At 53.3% G+C, this 18,137-nt stretch overlaps 1 protein-coding gene across 2 annotated transcripts in view; it reads left to right on the top strand.

Moving 5' to 3' along the window:
* The window catches only part of HUWE1 (HECT, UBA and WWE domain containing E3 ubiquitin protein ligase 1), a 1,800,886-nt gene that overhangs the window by 1,252,474 nt on the left and 530,275 nt on the right, over window positions 1-18,137 (top strand). For both annotated transcript variants that reach the window (XM_086940169.1, XM_086940170.1), the window contains one exon: window positions 16,748-17,029. In XM_086940169.1, the coding sequence (XP_086796295.1) occupies window positions 16,748-17,029 (282 nt within the window). The remainder of the gene's footprint in view (window positions 1-16,747; window positions 17,030-18,137) is intronic.

Below are 18,137 nucleotides of genomic sequence, written 5' to 3'. Positions count from 1 at the left end.
AGTTTGTAGGGTGGTTGGTGTTGTGTCTAGTATATTGCATTATTAGAAAAGGTGCAAACAAGTCCTATAACACAGCTCGTGCACTTCTCCAACATGAGAGTGTAGACGAGTATATTCAGATACATTTGATGTGGTAAGGTGCACGACCTGATCTATTCTTGGATGGTGTCACATGAGAGTGTAGATGAGTATAATCAGAAGCCTATAGTGTGGTAGGGTATACTCATGAATGACACATGAAAGGTGAAAAGCCATCAGCGCTAGTCGGCTAAATTAACCAAGCGCTGCCAATTGTGCCAGGCTACTGTCCTGTTCATTAAGACCATTTTTTATTGAGTCTAAAAGGGACATCCATTTAGATTCACGTGTATTTAGAGCTGTCAGCAGATTACCCCCTCTTCTCCCTAGGGATACCTTTTCAATGACCAACCATCTTAAGTCAGACACCATATGTCCTGCTGGGTGCGACTATAAACACTCTGGCAGCCACAGCACAGCCGAATTCAGTGAGGGTCAGCAGCATTCAATCGCTGATACAAAAATTCAGACCTCAACACTCGCTTCCAGCGCGGGTGTTAATGCAGTTGATAGGCATGATGGCCTCCTGCATCTCCATAGTCCCGCACGCGAGACTACATATGCGTTCGCTTCAGGAGTGCTTAGCACGTCAGTGGAATCAGGCTCACGGACAGTTGAAAGACCTAGTGTTGGTGAGCGGTCGGGCATACAACTCTCTGCATTGGTGGAATCCACGAAACCTTTGCAATGGACGACCGTTACAAGAGCCTGTGCCACAGATCATTCTGACGACGGATGCTTCTCTCCAGGGTTGGGGAGCTCATGAACTCCACTACACTGTGCAGGAACTATGGACACCACAGCAAAGGAAGATGCACATCAATGTTCTAGAACTGATGGCGATCTTCATGGCACTAAAAGCCTTCAAAGTACATCTGTGCAACACGGTCATGTTGATCCGGACGGACAACATGACTGCAATGTACTACATTCAGAAACAGGGAGGTACACACTCTCCACAGTTGTCTCATCTGGCTCAGAGCATGTGGAAGTGGGCCATTCAGAGAAACATCTTCCTCATGGCAGAACACCTCCCAGGCAAGGACAATCAGATGGCGGACCTGCTCAGCAGGTACAGCCACCAAATGCACGAGTGGGAGATACATCCATCAGTACTCCACCCGTACTTCCAAAGGTGGGGTCATCCAGAGATAGACCTGTTCGCCACAAAGGAGAACGCAAAATGCCAAAGCTTTGCCGCCAGGTTTCCACACCCACAGTCGCAGGGCAATGCGATATTGATGAACTGGTCAGGCAAATTTGCGTATGCTTTTTCCCCAGCACCTCTAATACCGCTGGTGGCTGTAGGAAGGTGGATACCTGACTATGGTTGCCCCCAACTTTTTGCCTGGTGTTTTGCTGGTTTTCCGACTTAGTTGAACTGGGACCCTGCTATTCAGGACCCCAGGCCTACTGCTCTCTCTGTAAAATGGATATCTGAAAGAAACACGTTAGTGTTAGATTCCTTACCTTAGAATATCCCCAGGCGTCAGTCTGGATCCGGAAACTTTTGCGTAGCAGTACCCCTGCGCGTCGGTAGGCGTCGTCTGCAGGCGTCCCCTGCGGCTCCGCGTCCGTCGTCGGCGTCGTGCGCCGTGATGACGTCACTGGAGTATATAGACGCCGCCTCCGCGTGCTGACGTCAGTTCTTCTTTTTTCCGCGCCAGTAAGCGCAGATCCGAAGAGTCGTACTCCGGTCTTTTGACCAACTTTGTTAACTTTCTAATCTCTTTTTGGTGCCTGGTAGGATGCCCGGTTTCAAGAATTGTGACGGTTGTGACCGCACGATGTCGGTCACGGACCATCACCGACTCTGTCTCCGGTGCCTGGGCCCCGACCACGACGTGGACGCCTGCGTCGACTGCCGGGCTCTCACTAACAAGGCTAGGCGGGAGCGGTCCCGCAAGCTGCTTGAGCTCCGGGTGTCGGCCCCGCGTCGGGAGCGGTCCCGGTCCGGCCCGAGGTCCAGGGAGCGTTCGAGGGAGCGGTCGCGGAGCCGCGCCGAGCGTTCCGGAAGTCGTCACCATTCGTCGGGCTCTTCAGGTAAGAAACACAAGAAGTCGGGGCGTCGTCATCGTACCCCCCGACTCCCCCTGACGCTCGCGCGACGTGGCCGGGGGTTCGGGTGACCCCAACCCCGCGGCTCCGCGAGAGTCGCCGGCGCGGCCTGCCCCATACCCTCCGGTCCCTGGGCACGGTGCGACGCCTGAGGAGATTGAGGCGTTCCTCATGGCCATGAGGGCGCTCAGTTCTCCGACGGGGCCTACGGCGCCTTCGGGCCCAGTGCTGCCGTCTGAGGGCCCTAGCGGGTCGGGTGTCCCTGGCTCGACGCCATCGGGTGCTCCGGCCCCGGTGCCGCCGACGGCTCCGACCCCAGCGCCGCAAGGGCCTTCGGGGTCGACGCCGGCTGGCCTACCGGCCGGTCCGGCGCCGATTCCATCAGGGTTACCCCCGACGCCGTCCCCGCGCGGAGCTGGTTCTACTGTGCCGGCTTCAGCCGGCGCCGGCTCCGGGCGGCGGCTTCCCCGGGCGGCGGCGTCCCCATACCCTCCCCGAATCCGGACGCGGAGTCGGACCGACGTCGATCGACGCCGGGCTCGACGCCGATGGGGCCTGTGAACCCCGAGGAGCCGGTCTACATCGTTGACTCCGAATATGGAGATGATGAAGAGTACGGGGAAGGTTGGGAGGGGTCTGAGGACCCTCTGTCACGTGAGTGCCAGTATGACCCGGACTGGACAGGTGATTTGGGGGATGCCAGTGGTCTGGACGACTCACCTAACCCTGGCTTTGTCTCTCCTCCTTCCGTGGCGTCGGAGGAGGGAGCTGCTTATTCAGTGGTGTTGATGAGGGCTGCCAAGGCCTTACACCTTGAGCTCCCCGTCGCGGCTGTAGGAAGGTACATCCTGACTATGGTTGCCCCCAACTTTTTGCCCTGTGTTTTAGCTGGTTTTGGACATAGTCGACCTGGGACCCTGCCAATCAGGACCCCAGGCCTACTGCTCTCTCTTTAAAATGGATTCCATGTACCCTAGGTACATTTCCAATTGGTACTGGGCCACCCTATCAGACCCTGTAACTCAGGGCATGGGTGTACCCAGGGCTGCCAGGGGCTGCAGCATGTATTATGCCACCCCTGGCTGGCCTCCTAAATTTGACACAGCTGGCTGCATGACAGCTGGGGCAAAGTCGTGTAATCACCCTTTGCTGTAGGTGTAGTATACCTATACCTAACCCTAAAATGGACACACAGATGCCTATCAGTCACTCCTATGGCAGGCCTTGACAATCCTGAAGGCAGAGTGCTTGGAATCGTGTGAGATGGTGCTCTGGCATGAGCTGAGCCTGTCTGCAGCTTGCGGAACCAAGTCCTAATAGCTGTTCCATGATATCGCATACCATATACTCTTAAGTGCATTATAATCCTCGCGGTTAAATGCTATCTTTGGTATTGCTTTATCAAAACATGTCGAGTAAGGTGTCATACGAATTGGAATACTAACCCCTCGCCAATTCTGGCGACGGGGTTAGCATTCCACCCTTCTAGAGGGACACGACATGTATGTAACTGTGAACCCCGGTTAAAGTTAACTGAAGCCTCAGCTCCACAAAATGGATGCTGCCACCACAGACACGAGTCTGACCCCCTGCAGCTGGGAGTCCTCCCAGTGAGGGGAGCCTGGACAAAGGGTTTCCTGTCCGGGGCGGTGCTAGCACCGTCCCAGACATGGTTTTGTGTATCCTGGGTAGGCAGGGCTTTTCAGGAAGGTGACTGCTGAGTGGCACCCCGGTGCTCACTACGCATAGGCCGGTCTGAACCAGTTCCAGGGGCACACCAGCCCCTGGCCTGGGGAAGTCCGGCATGGCTGAGGGGTGTAACCACCCCCCACCTAGTCCCACCCATAGGCAGGACCTAGTCACCGGGTCAGCCCCCTTTTTTAGTATAAAGATGGGAGCGGGCCCCCTGTTCAAATTAGATCATCTTTGGAATCAAGATACCACTTTCTTCGAAAGGACTTCACGATTTCTTCTTCAAGATTCTCCCTTGTGGCTAAGGAGTAGTCACCCTGCATCAAGCGGGCACCATCCTAAAGAACACTGCGGTCTGCTGCAAGTCCTTCATCACGAATCCGACGACCCAGCTCGACGAGACCCGGCTTCCCTGGCACCTCTGACCTCTACTCACCTCTACAGCCAAGCTGAGAACCGTGAGTGCGACGAGACCTCGAGGGACGACGATCGCCAAGACTGCACGACATCTTTACTGCAAGCCCACCGTGTCCTCCACGAGTGAGTGCTTTGGGGTCCGAGAAGCCCCAACCCTGCGCAGCTCCAGCACCCAAGATCAGCCTCCCTGCATCTCCACGATCGGCGTGGGGCCCTTCTGCTGTTTGCTGTGCACCGCGTTGTTTGGCTACTAGCCGGCTGGCTTGTGGCCTTCTGAACGACGCCCGACGACAACTCTTCTGCTGGTCTGGTTGCTCCAGGCTGGCCCTTGCTTCCTTTTTCAAGAGAGGCACCCCGGACCCTCCTGGTCCACTCCAGACGCCATTTTAGGTCCACCGCGTGGGCTTGAATTTGCCAAGGCTTTGTTGCCCAATCCTGGGTCCAGCGACGCCGACAGCTTCCATCTTCGTGGGACAGCTCGATCCTCCATCCTGGTCGCCGACAACGCCTCCTGGTCCGTGAGATCTTCGAGTCAAGCGTCACCCACTCACCTAGTCGAGGTGGCTACCATCCGGTGCCCTCCTGGTGCCCACTGACTACTGGCTAGTAGTCTCGAACTTGGTCCCCTCTGCTTTCAGGTGTCATCTATCTTCAAGATCCAGGCTTGGATCCAACTGAACTTTCTTCACTGGTCACCGGCCAGCATCTTTTCTTCCGGCTCCTGGTCCGTCTACGAGGATTCCCGACGTCTTTTCAGACCTATGCAGCTGCAGCCCCTGGGCTAGGTAACTTCGGCATTTCGGTGCCCCAGCATAGCCTCACTATCCAAGGGTCAGAATCTACTTTCGTTTTCTCCCTACCAGGTCGGGTTCGCCCGAGAACACTAACTTTCTAATTCCTAGCTACCATAGACTTTTGTCCCGCATCTCGCGTGAGAGTGCACACACTGCACCCGAGTCCCCTAGGCCTCCTAGAAGTAATCTAACGATTCCCTAGTCAAGTCCTAGCGATTCCAAAAGCTATTAGTACTGTACTTACCTGCTAGTAATTTCGCATTCCACTTTCAGAGTATATGGTTTTCCGTGCCCCTCGGGCATTTGTATATACTGTGCTAACTTAAGTATTTTTGTAAGAGTTTTGGGTTGTGCTTAGTACCCTGTCCTCATAAAGAGTACAGGGCTGTTGTGATTCTTAATAAATAACTGTTTATTTTCATAACACTTGTGTGGTGTCCTTTCACTGGGTATTCAAGGGGTATATGTGTGGTAAACAGCTGGCTTAACACGCCCTCTCGAGTCTTTAGCCTTAGACTGCTCGTATCCACGCTACTAGGATAGCTGGTCTATAAGGTTGACTTACAACCAATCATCAATAAGGGTTGCCTGACTGATACATAGTGTTCACTAGAATAGTGAGCACTGCATATCAGGCCACCTTCTCACAGCGGCCGTGAGGCCTAACATCCTCACTGAGGTCTTCAAACCGCAGTCATGCCCACAGGAGCCACTGCTGCCGTTTAACGAAGCCTTGTCAGACGTTCTGTTGGGCACGTGGTCCAGGCCCGCTTCAGGTTCGCCTGTTGATCGGAACGTGGCCAGACGCCACCGTCCTTGTCCGGACGACCCCAAGTTCCTGTCCACCCATCCCACCCCGAGAGTCTGGTGATCCAGGCCTCAACCTCCCAGACCGCATTCCCATCGGCCCCGCCCGACCGGGAATCAAAGAGGTATGACCAGTATGGCAAGAAGGTCTTCTCGTCCCTGAGTTTGGGACTGCGGTCTTGCAACACCGCTTGCCTCTTGGGCCGCTACACCCACTCTGTGTGGGATACGGTCGCGGAACTGCTGCCAGAATGCCCCATGGAGGTGCGGGCAAAACTCGGCAAAGCTGTGGCTGAGGGCCGAGATGCGGCAAAATATTCCATACGGTGTGGTCTTGATACGACCGACTCGCTAGGCAGAGCGATGTCGACGACGGTGGCGATTCGTCGCCACGCCTGGCTGAGATCCGCCAACTTTTCGGCAGATGTCCAGAATGCCTTGATGGACATGCCGTTCGATGGCTGTCGCCTGTTTGGTGACAAAGCGGACCACGCGCTGGAACGCTTCAAGGACTCCAGGGTCACGGCCAAGTCCTTGGGTCTCTCGACCCAGCGCCAGCAAACGGGTTCGTTTCGCTCCTTTCGTGGCCAAGGAAAGGGCGTCCCCACACGTGCTGCCAGCCACGCGCCGCAACAATCCTTTCAACGCGGTGGCGGCCGTGGAAACCGCCGTGGCGGCGGTCGGGGTCAACGGCGGGGTCAGGCCACACCTCCCCCCGCAGCATCTGCCTCCAAATCCTCCTAGTTCGTGCTTTCGGCCCCATGTGACGCCAGTGGGTGGCAGGGTTCGCCATCACCACGCTCACTGGCGCACAATTACATCGGACAGGTGGGAGCTGCAACTCGTCCGAAGGGGCTACTCCCTCCCCTTCGAGACCGCTCCTCCAGCCATGCCACCGCAGAACCACCGTGTGTCGGGGGACCACTTGACACTTCTGCAGGAGGAAGTTACGGCCCTCTTGGCCAAGGGGGTCATCGAGCGCGTTCCTGGGCCAGAAGTAGGGCGTGGTTGCTATTCCCACTACTTTCTGGTACCCAAGAAGGACAAGGGGGGCCTACGTCCTATCTTGGATCTACGGGACGTCAACGGCTTCCTCCGGAAGGAGAAGTTCAAGATGTTGACTTTAGCTCAGGTCTTGGCTGCTCTAGACCCGCAAGACTGGATGGTAGCGTTGGACTTGCAGGATGCGTATTTTCACATCCCCGTCCTGCCGGCCCACCGGCGTTACCTGCGGTTCACGGTAGGCCAGGAGCACTTTCAGTTTATCGTGCTCCCCTTCGGCCTTACCAGCGCCCCACGGGTGTTCACAAAGGTGATGGCGGTGGTCGCAGCCCATCTGCGCAGGTTAGGGGTTTCAGTCTTCCCCTACCTAGACGACTGGTTGTTAAAGGCGGGCTCGCCCCAGACAGTCGTCCACCACCTTCAGATGACAGCAGACCTCTTGCACGACCTGGGGTTCTCCATCAATGTGCTGAAATCACACCTGTGTCCCTCTCAGAAGCTCCTTTTCATCGGAGCGGTTCTGGACTCGGCGCAGTTTCGGGTTTATCCCCCGGAACGGCGGGTCCGGGATATACAGGCTTTGATTCCCATCTTTCAGCCGCTATCCCGGGTTTCGGTCAGGTTGACGCTGCGGCTGCTGGGGCTGATGGCTTCCTGCATCCTTCTGGTGCATCACGCCCAGTGGCGGATGCGGGCTCTGCAGTGGGACCTGAAGTTTCAGTGGGCCCAGCATCAGGGCAACTTGTCGGACCACGTCTTGATCTCGGAGGGCACTGCGAGACAACTGCAGTGGTGGCTTACGGACCGCGATTGGGTCAGAGGCAGATCCCTCTCCCTTCCCCAACCGGAGCACGTTGTCGTGACGGACGCGTCCCTCCAGGGCTGGGGTGGCCACTTGGGAGAGGCAGAGATCAGAGGCATCTGGTCTCCGGCGGAGTCCCGGCTCCATATCAACCTGTTGGAGCTACGGGCGATTCGTCTAGGACTGAAGGCATTCCTCCCCTTTGTCAACGGGAGTGTAGTGCAGGTGTTCACCGACAACACCACCGCCATGTGGTACTGCAACAAACGGGGCGGAGTGGGGTCGTGGACCCTTTGCCAGGAGGCTCTGCGCCTCTGGCAGTGGCTGGAACGTCAGGGCGTGACTTTGACTGTTCAACACCTGGCAGGTTCTCTGAACGCCAGGGTGGACGAACTCAGCCGTCGGTGCTCGATGGATCACAAATGGCGTCTGAACTCGGACGTGGCGCAAGGCCTCTTTCTGCAATGGGGAGAGCCTTGGTTATATCTATTCGCCACAGAAGAGAACGCGCAATGTTATCAGTTCTGCGCGTTGGAGTTTCCAAGACGGCACTCGCACGGCGACGCCTTTCGGCGCGAGTGGAGTTGCGGTCTGTTATACGCCTTTCCGCCTATACCACTTCTGCCCAGAGTGCTGAAGAAGATCAGGCGCGACCGGGCCCAAGTTATCCTTGTGGCTCCGGACTGGGCTCGAAGGTACTGGTATCCCGAGCTACTCAGCATGTCAGTCGGTCCCCTGATCCGCCTGCCCCTTCAGGAGGATCTTTTGTCGCAGCAGCAGGGGACGGTTCTCCACCCGAACCTGTCCAGTCTCCACCTCCATGCTTGGAGATTGAGCGGCGGCAGTTGAGGCCATTTGACTTGCCTCCTGAAGTCTGTGATGTAATTCTGGCAGCCAGGCGTCCCTCCACGAAGTCAGTATACGCCTGTCGGTGGAACAGATTTGTGGCATGGTGCACAGCAAAGGCTGTGGATCCTCTTTCTGCCCCTCTTTCCGAGGTTCTTCTTTTTCTTCTCTCTCTTGCCCAGCAGGGCTCTGCTCTGGGCACTATCAAGGGCTACCTTTCGGCCCTTTCAGCCTTTCTACGGCTTCCTGATCAGCCTTCTTTGTTCAAGTCCCCAATTGTAACGAGATTCTTGAAGGGCATCACACACATGTATCCACCTGTTCCGTTTGTGATGCCTCAGTGGGACTTGAACCTGGTTCTAACCTTTTTGATGTGTGCTCCCTTTGAGCCCCTTCATTCTTGTCCTCTCGGTCTCCTGACGTTAAAGACGGCTTTCCTGGTTGCCATCACCTCTGCCAGGAGAGTGAGTGAGCTCCAGGCTCTTTCTGTCCAACCTCCTTTCCTGTCCATTCGTCCTGACAAGGTGGTTCTAAGGACTAGACCTTCTTTCCTGCCCAAAGTAGTTTCTGCTTTTCACATCGGGCAGTCCGTCACCCTCCCCTCCTTCTTCCCGCCTCCGCATCCTTCAAAGGATGAAGAGCGGCTCCATCGTCTGAACCCTAAACGTGCGCTTTCATTTTATATGGATCGCACACGCCAGTTCCGGGTGGATGACCAACTGTTTGTCGGCTACGTGGGTGCGACGAAGGGACGGGCGGTACATAAACGGACCATCTCTCGGTGGGTCGTTCTGTGCATCAAAGCGTGCTACTCTTTGGCTCGGAAGGAGCCTCCTGTTGGGCTGAGGGCCCATTCCACTCGGGCCACTGCGGCTACTACTGCCCTGGGCCGGGGAGTCCCCTTGCAGGACATTTGCCAGGCGGCTACGTGGGCCTCGCTGCACACTTTCGCGAGGCACTACTGCCTGGACAGTCAAGTCCGGAGGGATGGCTTCTTTGGCCGTTCTGTCCTCCAGGACTTTCTGGTGTAGGAATGTATTGGTTCGCAGACCCACCACCGGGGTTGGTATTGCTGGGGTATCTATTCTAAGGTAAGGAATCTAATACTAACGTGTTTCTTTCAGATGAACAAGTTACTTACCTTCGGTAACGATATATCTGTAAGAAACATTAGTTAGTATTAGATTCCTTACCGAACCCACCCATCCTCCCCGTTCTGCGAACTGATACCTAGGGTTAAGGAAATCCCTTTCAGGGCCCTAGTTTCAAAATGGCACCAGTGTTGGTTCTCACACGGCTCTGTGTGTTCTGGCGCGGAAAAGCTGTGTACAAAGAACTGACGTCAGCGCGCGGAGGCGGCGTCTATATACTCCAGCGACGTCATCACGGCGCACGACGCCAACAACGGACGTGGAGCCGCAGGGGACGCCTGCAGACGACGCCTACCGACGCGCAGGGCTACTGCTACGCAAAAGTTTCCGGATCCAGACTGACGCCTGGGGATATTCTAAGGTAAGGAATCTAATACTAACTAATGTTTCTTACAGATATATTGTTACCGAAGGTAAGTAACTTGTTCATCAGGCCAACTTCTCACAGTGGCACGCAAGGTAAAACAGCATTCGATGAGTCTCATCCTGGTTGCTCCAACGTGGGCTCGCCAACAATGGTACACCACGTTTCTGGAACTGTCTGTGGTGCCGCATCAACGGCTGCGCCTCACACCCAGGCTTTTGACGCAGAGCCATGGTGACATTCAGCATCCAGATCCGCAACAGCTCAACCTGGCGATCTGGCTCCTGAGGTCTTAGTTTGGCTACCTCAACTTACCTCCTGACTGTATGGACATCATCCGGGAGGCAAGGAAGCCCACCACCAGAGCATGCTATGCGGCGAAATGGAAGCGGTTTGTCATTTATTGTGCAGACCACAACATTAACCCGCTGGATGCATCTATTCAAAACATCATTTGTTGTCTCTTGCATCTGTACAAATGTAATCTGGCCTATGCTTCCATTCGTATACATTTATCCGCAATGGCTGCTTATCTCAAACAGACAGCACCTCTCACTTTTCAAGGTGCCTGCCATTAAAGCTTTTCTGGAAGGACTCAAACGAGTCATTCCTCCCCGGACGCCACCAGCTCCAGAGTGGAACCTCAATGTGGTCCTCACCAGGCTGATGGGTCCCCCTTTTGAGCCACTGCATTCCTGCGAAATCCAGTTCTTGACATGGAAAGTGGCTTTCCTTATAGCAATTACGTCGCTATGACGAGTTAGTGAACTCCAGGCACTAACCATCCAAGAGCCATTTATTTAGATTCATTCTAACAGGGTGGTTCTTCGCACTAACCCTAAATTCCTTCCTAAGGTAGTGTCTCAATTCCATATCAACCAGACTATAGAACTACCTGCGTTCTTCCAAAATCGAGAGTCACTTGCGGAGAGAATGCTCCACACACTTGACGTCAAAAGGCCCCATATGTACTACATTGATGGGACAAAAGATTTTAGGAAGACTAAACAACTCTTTGTTGCCTTTGCGCCGCAACACAAAGGTAACTCATTTCCAAGGCTGGTATAGCCAGGTGGATCGTTAAATGCATTCAGATCTGCTATCAGAAAGCCAAGCGCACTCTCACCATTCCACCACGGGCCCACTCCACCCGGAAGTTGGGGGCCTTCATGGCTTTCCTTTGAAATATTCCTTTTGAAGACATATGTAGAGCAGCCACATGGTCTACCACACACACATTTACAAAACATTACCGTGTTGATGTGCACTCCAAACAGCAGGCAGCTGTAGGGCAGGCTGTTCTTAAAACACTTTTCCAAACTGCTGCAGCTGGCACGGGCGGCCGCCGCTAATGGAGGGACTGCTATGTATTCTATGCACAGATATGAATTCAGCAGCCCACATGCCTCGATCCGAATATGCTACTTACCAGTATGCATCTGTTCTTGGCATGTAAGGCTGCTGACATTCATATCGCCCGCCCTCCTCCCCGGTGCCTGTCGCAGCTGTAGCACTCAGAATTAATCTCTGGCATGGACATCTCTTGCTGTATCATACTCCATCTCTGGCACAAAGGCGAAAAACAATCTGAGGATGGAGAGTATGCCCATGCGCACTGTAGTCCGGGGGAGGAGCCACCTATCTTGTGATACTTCGAAGACTCTTCCAGGACAACAATGTGCGATCATCCGGACCCAACACTAGGCGGCGATCTATGCACAGATATGAATGTCAGCAGCCCTACATGCCAAGAACAGATGCATACTGGTAAGTAGCATATTCGATATGCTATCAAAAAGCTGAACGCACACCAACAGTTCCTCCTAGAGCACACTCCACGCGCAAACTAGGAGCCTCTATGGCTTTCTTAGGAAATATACCATTGGAGGACATATGTAAAGCAGCAACATAGTCTAAACCACACACCTTCACTAAACCCTATCAATCGCTTCCTCTGGAAAGAGAAGTTCAAGATGTTGACTCTGGCTCAGGTCTTGACTGCTCTAGACCCTGGAGACTGGATGGTAGTGTTGGACTTGCAGGACACATATTTTCACATCCCCCGTCCTGACGGCCTACAGGAGTTACCTGCGGTTCATGGTAGGACAGGAGCATTTTCAGTTTGCTGTGCTCCCCTTCGGCCTTACCAGTGCCCCTCAAAAGTGATGGCGGTGGTCGCAGCTCACCTGCGCAGGTCAGGGGTGTCATTCTTCCCCTACCTCAACGACTGGTTGTTGAAGGCGGGCTCGCCCCAAGCAGTAGTCAACCACCTTCAGACTACGGCCGACCTGCATTTGCTGGGGTTCTCAATCAATGTGCCGAAGTCGAACCTGAGTTCCTCTCAGAAGCTCCCCTTCCTCGGAGCGGTTCTGGATTTTTTTTCCTCCAGAGCAGCGAGTCTGTGATATTCGGGTTATGATTCTGATCTTTCGGCCTCTATCCTGGGTTTTGTCAGGATGACCCTCCGGCTCCTGGGTCTGATGGCCTCCTGCATCCTGCTAGTGCAACATGCTAGATGGCATATGCGGGCTCTGCAGTGGGACCTGAAGTTCCAGTGGGCGCAGCATCAGGGCAACCTGTCTGATCATGTCCAGATCTCGGAGGGCACTGCACAACAATTACAGTGGTGACTCACGAATCGTGATTGGGTCAATGGCAGATCCCTCTCCCTTCCCCAACCGAAGCACACAGTGGGGATGGATGCGTCCCTCCTGGGATGGGGAGGCCACTTGGGAGAGGCGGAGACCAGAGGCCTCTGGTCTCCAGCGGAGTCCCGGCTCCATATCAACCTTTTGGAGCTTAGGGCGATCCAGCTTGAACTGAAGGCATTCCTGCCATTTGTCCAGGTAAGTGTGGTGCAGGTGTTCACGGACAACACCACTGCCATGTGGTATTGCAGCAAACAGTGCAGGGTGGGGTCCTGGATCCTATGTCAGGAAGCTCTGCGCCTCTGGACATGGCTGGAACTTCAATGCATTATCTTGGAGGTTCAAGTCAAGTCATAAAATTTGTATAGCGCACTACATACCCAGAGGGTTTCAAGGCGCTTAGGAAGGGGAGGAGGATTATTTGTCAAATATCCACGTTTTAAGCTGCTTTCTGAACGCTAGGTGGTTCTGGGTGAGGCGAAGGTAAGCGGGGAGTGAGTTCCATGTTTTAGCAGCCAGGTATGAAAAGGATCTGCCTCCCATGGTGGTCTTGTTGATGCGAGGTACAGTGGCGAGGGCTTGGCTGGAAGAACGTAGTTGGCGGGAGGGGGTGTAGAAGGACAGTCGAGAGTTGAGGCAATCTGGTCCGATGTCGTAGAGTGATTTGTGTGCGTGGGTAAGCAGTCGGAAGGTGATCCTCTTATTGACGGGTAGCCAGTGGAGGTCTTTAAGGTGACCAGAGATGTGTTCGTTGCGTGGGATGTCTAGTATGATCCTGGCTGAGGCGTTCTGGATTCGTTGGAGTTTCTTCTGGAGTTTGGCGGTGGTACCTGCGTAGAGGGTGTTTCCGTAGTCCAGTCGGCTCGTGACCAGAGCGTGGGTGACTGTTTTCCTTGTTTCGGAGGGGATCCAGCGAAATGTTTTTCTGAGCATGCGGAGAATGTTGAAGCAGAAAGAGGATACGGCGTTGACTTGTCTGTTCATTGAGAGTGAAGAATCCAGGATAACGCCTAGGTTCCGTGCGTGGTCTGTCGGGATGGGTGCTTTTCCGAGGGCTTCTGGCCACCAGGAGTCGTCCCAAGCAGAGGGGGATGTACCTAAGATGAGGACTTCTGTTTTGTCTGAGTTCAGTTTCAGACGGCTTTGTTTCATCCATTCGGCAACTTCTTTCATTCCTTCGTGTAGGTTAGTTTTGGCGGTGTTGGGGTCTTTGGTGAGTGATAGGATCAGTTGGGTGTCATCTGCGTAGGAGATGATGTTGAGGTTGTGTTGGCGTGCGATGGCCGCGAGGGGGCTCATGTATACGTTGAAGAGGGTGGGACTGAGTGAGGATCCTTGTGGTACGCCACAGATGACTTCAGTGGCCTCGGACTTGAATGGTGGGAGGCGGACTCTTTGTGTTCTTCCGGAGAGGAAGGAGGTGATCCAATCAAGTGCTTTTCCTTGTATTCCGATGTTTCTGAGGCGCTGAAGAAGGGTGCTGTGGCAGACTGTATCGAATGCAGCAGATAGGTCGAGGAGGATGAGAGCGACTGTGTCTCCATTGTCCAGTAGAGTTCGAATGTCGTCAGTTGCTGCGATGAGGGCGGTCTCAGTGCTGTGTTTTGCTCTGAATCCCGATTGTGAGGGGTCGAGGGATTTGTTGGCTTCGAGAAAAGCGGCGAGCTGGTTGTTGACGGCTTTCTCGATGACTTTGGCCGGGAATGGAAGAAGCGAGATGGGGCGGTAATTTTTGAGTTCGTGGGGTCCGCTGTTGGTTTTTTCAGAAGGGCGGTGAGTTCAGCGTGTTTCCAGTTTTCTGGGAAGGTAGCGGAGTTGAAGGAGCAGTTGATGACGTCTCGGAGGTGCGGTGCTATGACGGAGTCTGCTTTGTTGAAGATGTGGTGAGGGCATGGGTCTGTGGGGGATCCTGAGTGGATCAACACCTGGCAGATTCTCTGAACGCCAGGGCGGACGAACTCAGCCACCGGTGCTTGATGGATCACGAATGGCGTCTGAACTCTGACGTGGCGCAAGGTGTCTTTCAGCAGTGGGGAGGGCCTTGGTTAGATCTATTGCACGTTGGAATTTCCATGGCGGCACTCGCTCGGCGACACTTTTCGTTGCGAGTGGAGTTGCGGTCTATTGTACGCCTTTCCGCCTAAAACACTGCTGCCCAGAGTGCTGAAGAAGATTCGGCGCGACCGGGCCCAAGTCATTCTTGTGGCTCCAGATTGGGTACAAAGATACTGGTATCCCGCGCTACTCACACGGCGATGGATCCCTTGATCCGACTACATCTTCAGGAGGACCTTCTATCGCAGCAGCAGGGAACGGTCCTCCACCCGAATCTGTCCTGCCTCCACCTCCATGCGTGGAGATTGAGCTGCGACAGTTGACAGCTTTCGATCTTCCTCCCTAAGTCTGTGATGTCATTCTGGCAGCCAGGTGTCCTTCCACTAAGACGGTATACGCCTGCAGGTGGAACACATTTGTGGCACGGTGCACGGCAAAGGATGTGCATCCCCTTTCTGCCCCTCTTTCTGAGGTCGTTCTGTTCCTCCTATCCTTGGCCCAGCAGGGCTCTGCTCTGGGCACTAATTAAGGTTATCTTTCGGACATCTCTGCCTTTCTACCGCTTTCAGATCAGCCTTCTCTTTTTCAGTCCCTGGTTGTTAACCATTTTCTGAAAGGCATTACGCACACGTTTCCTCCCGTGCCGTTCATTATGCCTCAATGGGACTTAACTCTTGTCTTGACATTTCTGATGTGCGCTCCCTTCGAGCCCCTTCATAACTGTTATTTGCGTCGTCTTACTCTCAAGACGGCTTTCCTGGTAGCCATCACCCCTGCCAGTAGAGTGAGTGAGCTCCAGGCCCTTTCTTCCAAACCTCTTTTCCTTTCTGTTCATCCGGACAAGGTGGTTTTAAGGACCCGTCCTCTTTTCTTGTCAAAGGTTGTCACGCCCTTCCACATCGGGCAGACCATCACTTGGTGGGTCGTTCTCTGCATCAAGGCCGGTTACTCGTTGGCTAAAAAGGAGCCTCCTGTAGGGCTGCGTGCCCATTCCACCAGGGCAACAGCAGCCACTACTGCCTTGGGACGCGGCGTTCCCTTGCAGGACATTTGTCAGGCAGCTCGTGGACTTCGCTGCACGTGTTAACCAAGCATTATTGCCTTGACAGTCCAGTCCAGAGAGACGGCTTCTTTGGCCGTTTTGTTCTCCGTGACTTTCTGGTGTAATCTTCTCAGACCCACCACGGGGTTGGTATTGCTGGTGTATCTATTCTAAGGTAAGGAATCCATCACTATTGTCTCTTTAAGATGCACAAGTTACTACTTGTGCAACGATATATCTATAAGAGATATTAGTTAGTTATAGATTCCTTACCGCCTCACCCATCCTCCCTGTTCTGCAAACGGATTACTAGGGTTAAGGTCATCCCTTTTAGGGCCTTAGTTTTATGTACCAATGGTCAGTATCTTGCATGGCTCTGCGTTCCTGGCGGGGAAAGTTGTGTACAGAAATGACGTCTGCGCGCATGGGTGGCGCCTAAGTAGTCTTTGTGACGTCATCTCAGTGCTTACGCCGCTAGTGACGGACGCGGAGCCACACGACTACCTACTGACGCGCAAAGGTACTGCTAGTGAAAACTTTCTGGATCCAGTCTGACGCCTAGGGATATTCTAAGGTAAGGAATCTAACACTAACTAATGTCTCTTACAGATATATTGCCACACAAGTAGTAACTTGTGCATTCGGACTCATCATTAAAAGGTAATTTCGTCAGGATCACATACTCTGTCTTAGCATTTGAGATCAGTCCTGCTTTATAACCAAGTCTGTGGCCCAGTGCTGCCTCTTTAATCCTAGGTGTGTCAATGCTTTCTAGATGGAAATGGGAAATAGCAAATCTTAATTGAATTGTTGTAATTTTCCCCCAACAATGCATAGTAGGTGTTGCTGACTATCTGCTTTATTTTCCTTCAAGCTTTTAAAATCAGTGTTTGGAGCTGTTTGAGCAAGTCATTATCTTTGAAAGGGATTGTGCATTGGGAAGAACTAATATCCTCTTGCATTGTAAATAACATGTTTTGTCATCTCTCAGATAACATTCTACCGGCTGGGCCTGAAAACTACCCAACTGCCCCGCCTTCCACAGACTGCACTCCCACAAGCCCCGTTCAGCAGCCTCTCATCGCCCAGGATTCTGTTCCACAGCCTCCCTTATCTGAGCTTGGTGACCTTCCTCCGGGGTTGCAGGCCTCATCTGGTGCAGAAGAAAATGGACAGCTTCCGATACAAGTGGAGCAAGAGGAACCTGGAGCAGGGGTGTCAAGTGGTGAGGCTGAGGCCACGCAGATGGAATTATCCCCAGCTCCCACCATCAGTAAGAAACTTGAAACGTGATATTGCCTGTTGTTGCATTGCCCTTCACTTGGTGGGCCCTTATAACGATTTAACAGTTTTTAATTTGAACCAGTTATTACAGTTGGAAGCCACAGGCACTTATTTTTGGGGACCAGCGTGTTTGCAGTAGGAAACTTTTCTGGATTCACATGCCATGCATTATTCAACCCTCCAGTGATTGGGTTCGGAATTGTCTTTGTAATCACCCATGGTTCCCCATCCCAGGTCATCGAACCTTTGGTGTATTTTTTTTCTATCCCAGACACCTAGCCCGATATTCTTTGAGCGTGGTCGCTATTTTCAGATTTCTTTTTCCCTGCTGTTTGGTCTTAAAGTAGAGCAAGAACGTGGGGCATTTTTTATGAAAATCAAGTGTTCGAGGCATGTGGGCTGCTGAATTCATATCTGTGCATAGATCGCCGCCTAGTGTTTGGTCCGGATGATTGCACATTGTTGTCCTGGAAGAGTCTTCAGAGTATCACGAGATAGGTGGCTCCTCCCCTGGACTACAGTGCGCATGGGCATCCTCTCCATCCTCAGATTGTTTTTTTCCGCCATTGGGTTCGGATGTAATTTCTTAACTCAGAGTTCGGAATCGATTAAAAACTTTCTAAAAGGCCTTCGGGGGCGTCGGTATTGTTATTCGATCGGTGCCAACAACTTTATTCCTGTTGTTTTCTACTCAGGACGTCGAATCGGACCGCGTGGCCTTTTCGACACCAAGAGACCGATCGTCGATGGAACGAAGTCCATTCAAAAGATGCTCCAACTGTAAATCGAAATATCCACACATAGATAAACACCCTGTGTGTAACAAGTGTTTATCTCCAGAACACAATGAAGCCGACTGCTTAGCTTGTGCACAATTTCGATCGAAAAAAAACACTTCGGATTCGGCGAGGCAGACGATGCAGAAGCCAGCGCCTGACCCGGAGAATATCTTTGAAGACAACGAAGAGGTTGTCGAAGCTGAAGACTCAAATCAGCAGTCGGAGCAGGGGTCAGAACATGACTCCAACTACTACGTCGACGAAGAAGAAGACATCGTCGAGTTAGGGGACGACGATTCAGGCATCGGAGCCGGCGAG

The sequence above is a fragment of the Lissotriton vulgaris genome, chromosome 10 (genome assembly GCF_964263255.1).
Source record: "Lissotriton vulgaris chromosome 10, aLisVul1.2, whole genome shotgun sequence".
Lineage (NCBI taxonomy): Eukaryota > Metazoa > Chordata > Amphibia > Caudata > Salamandridae > Lissotriton > Lissotriton vulgaris.
The sequence above is the reverse complement of the archived record's forward strand: the minus strand, read 5'-3'. Positions and strand labels throughout refer to the sequence as shown.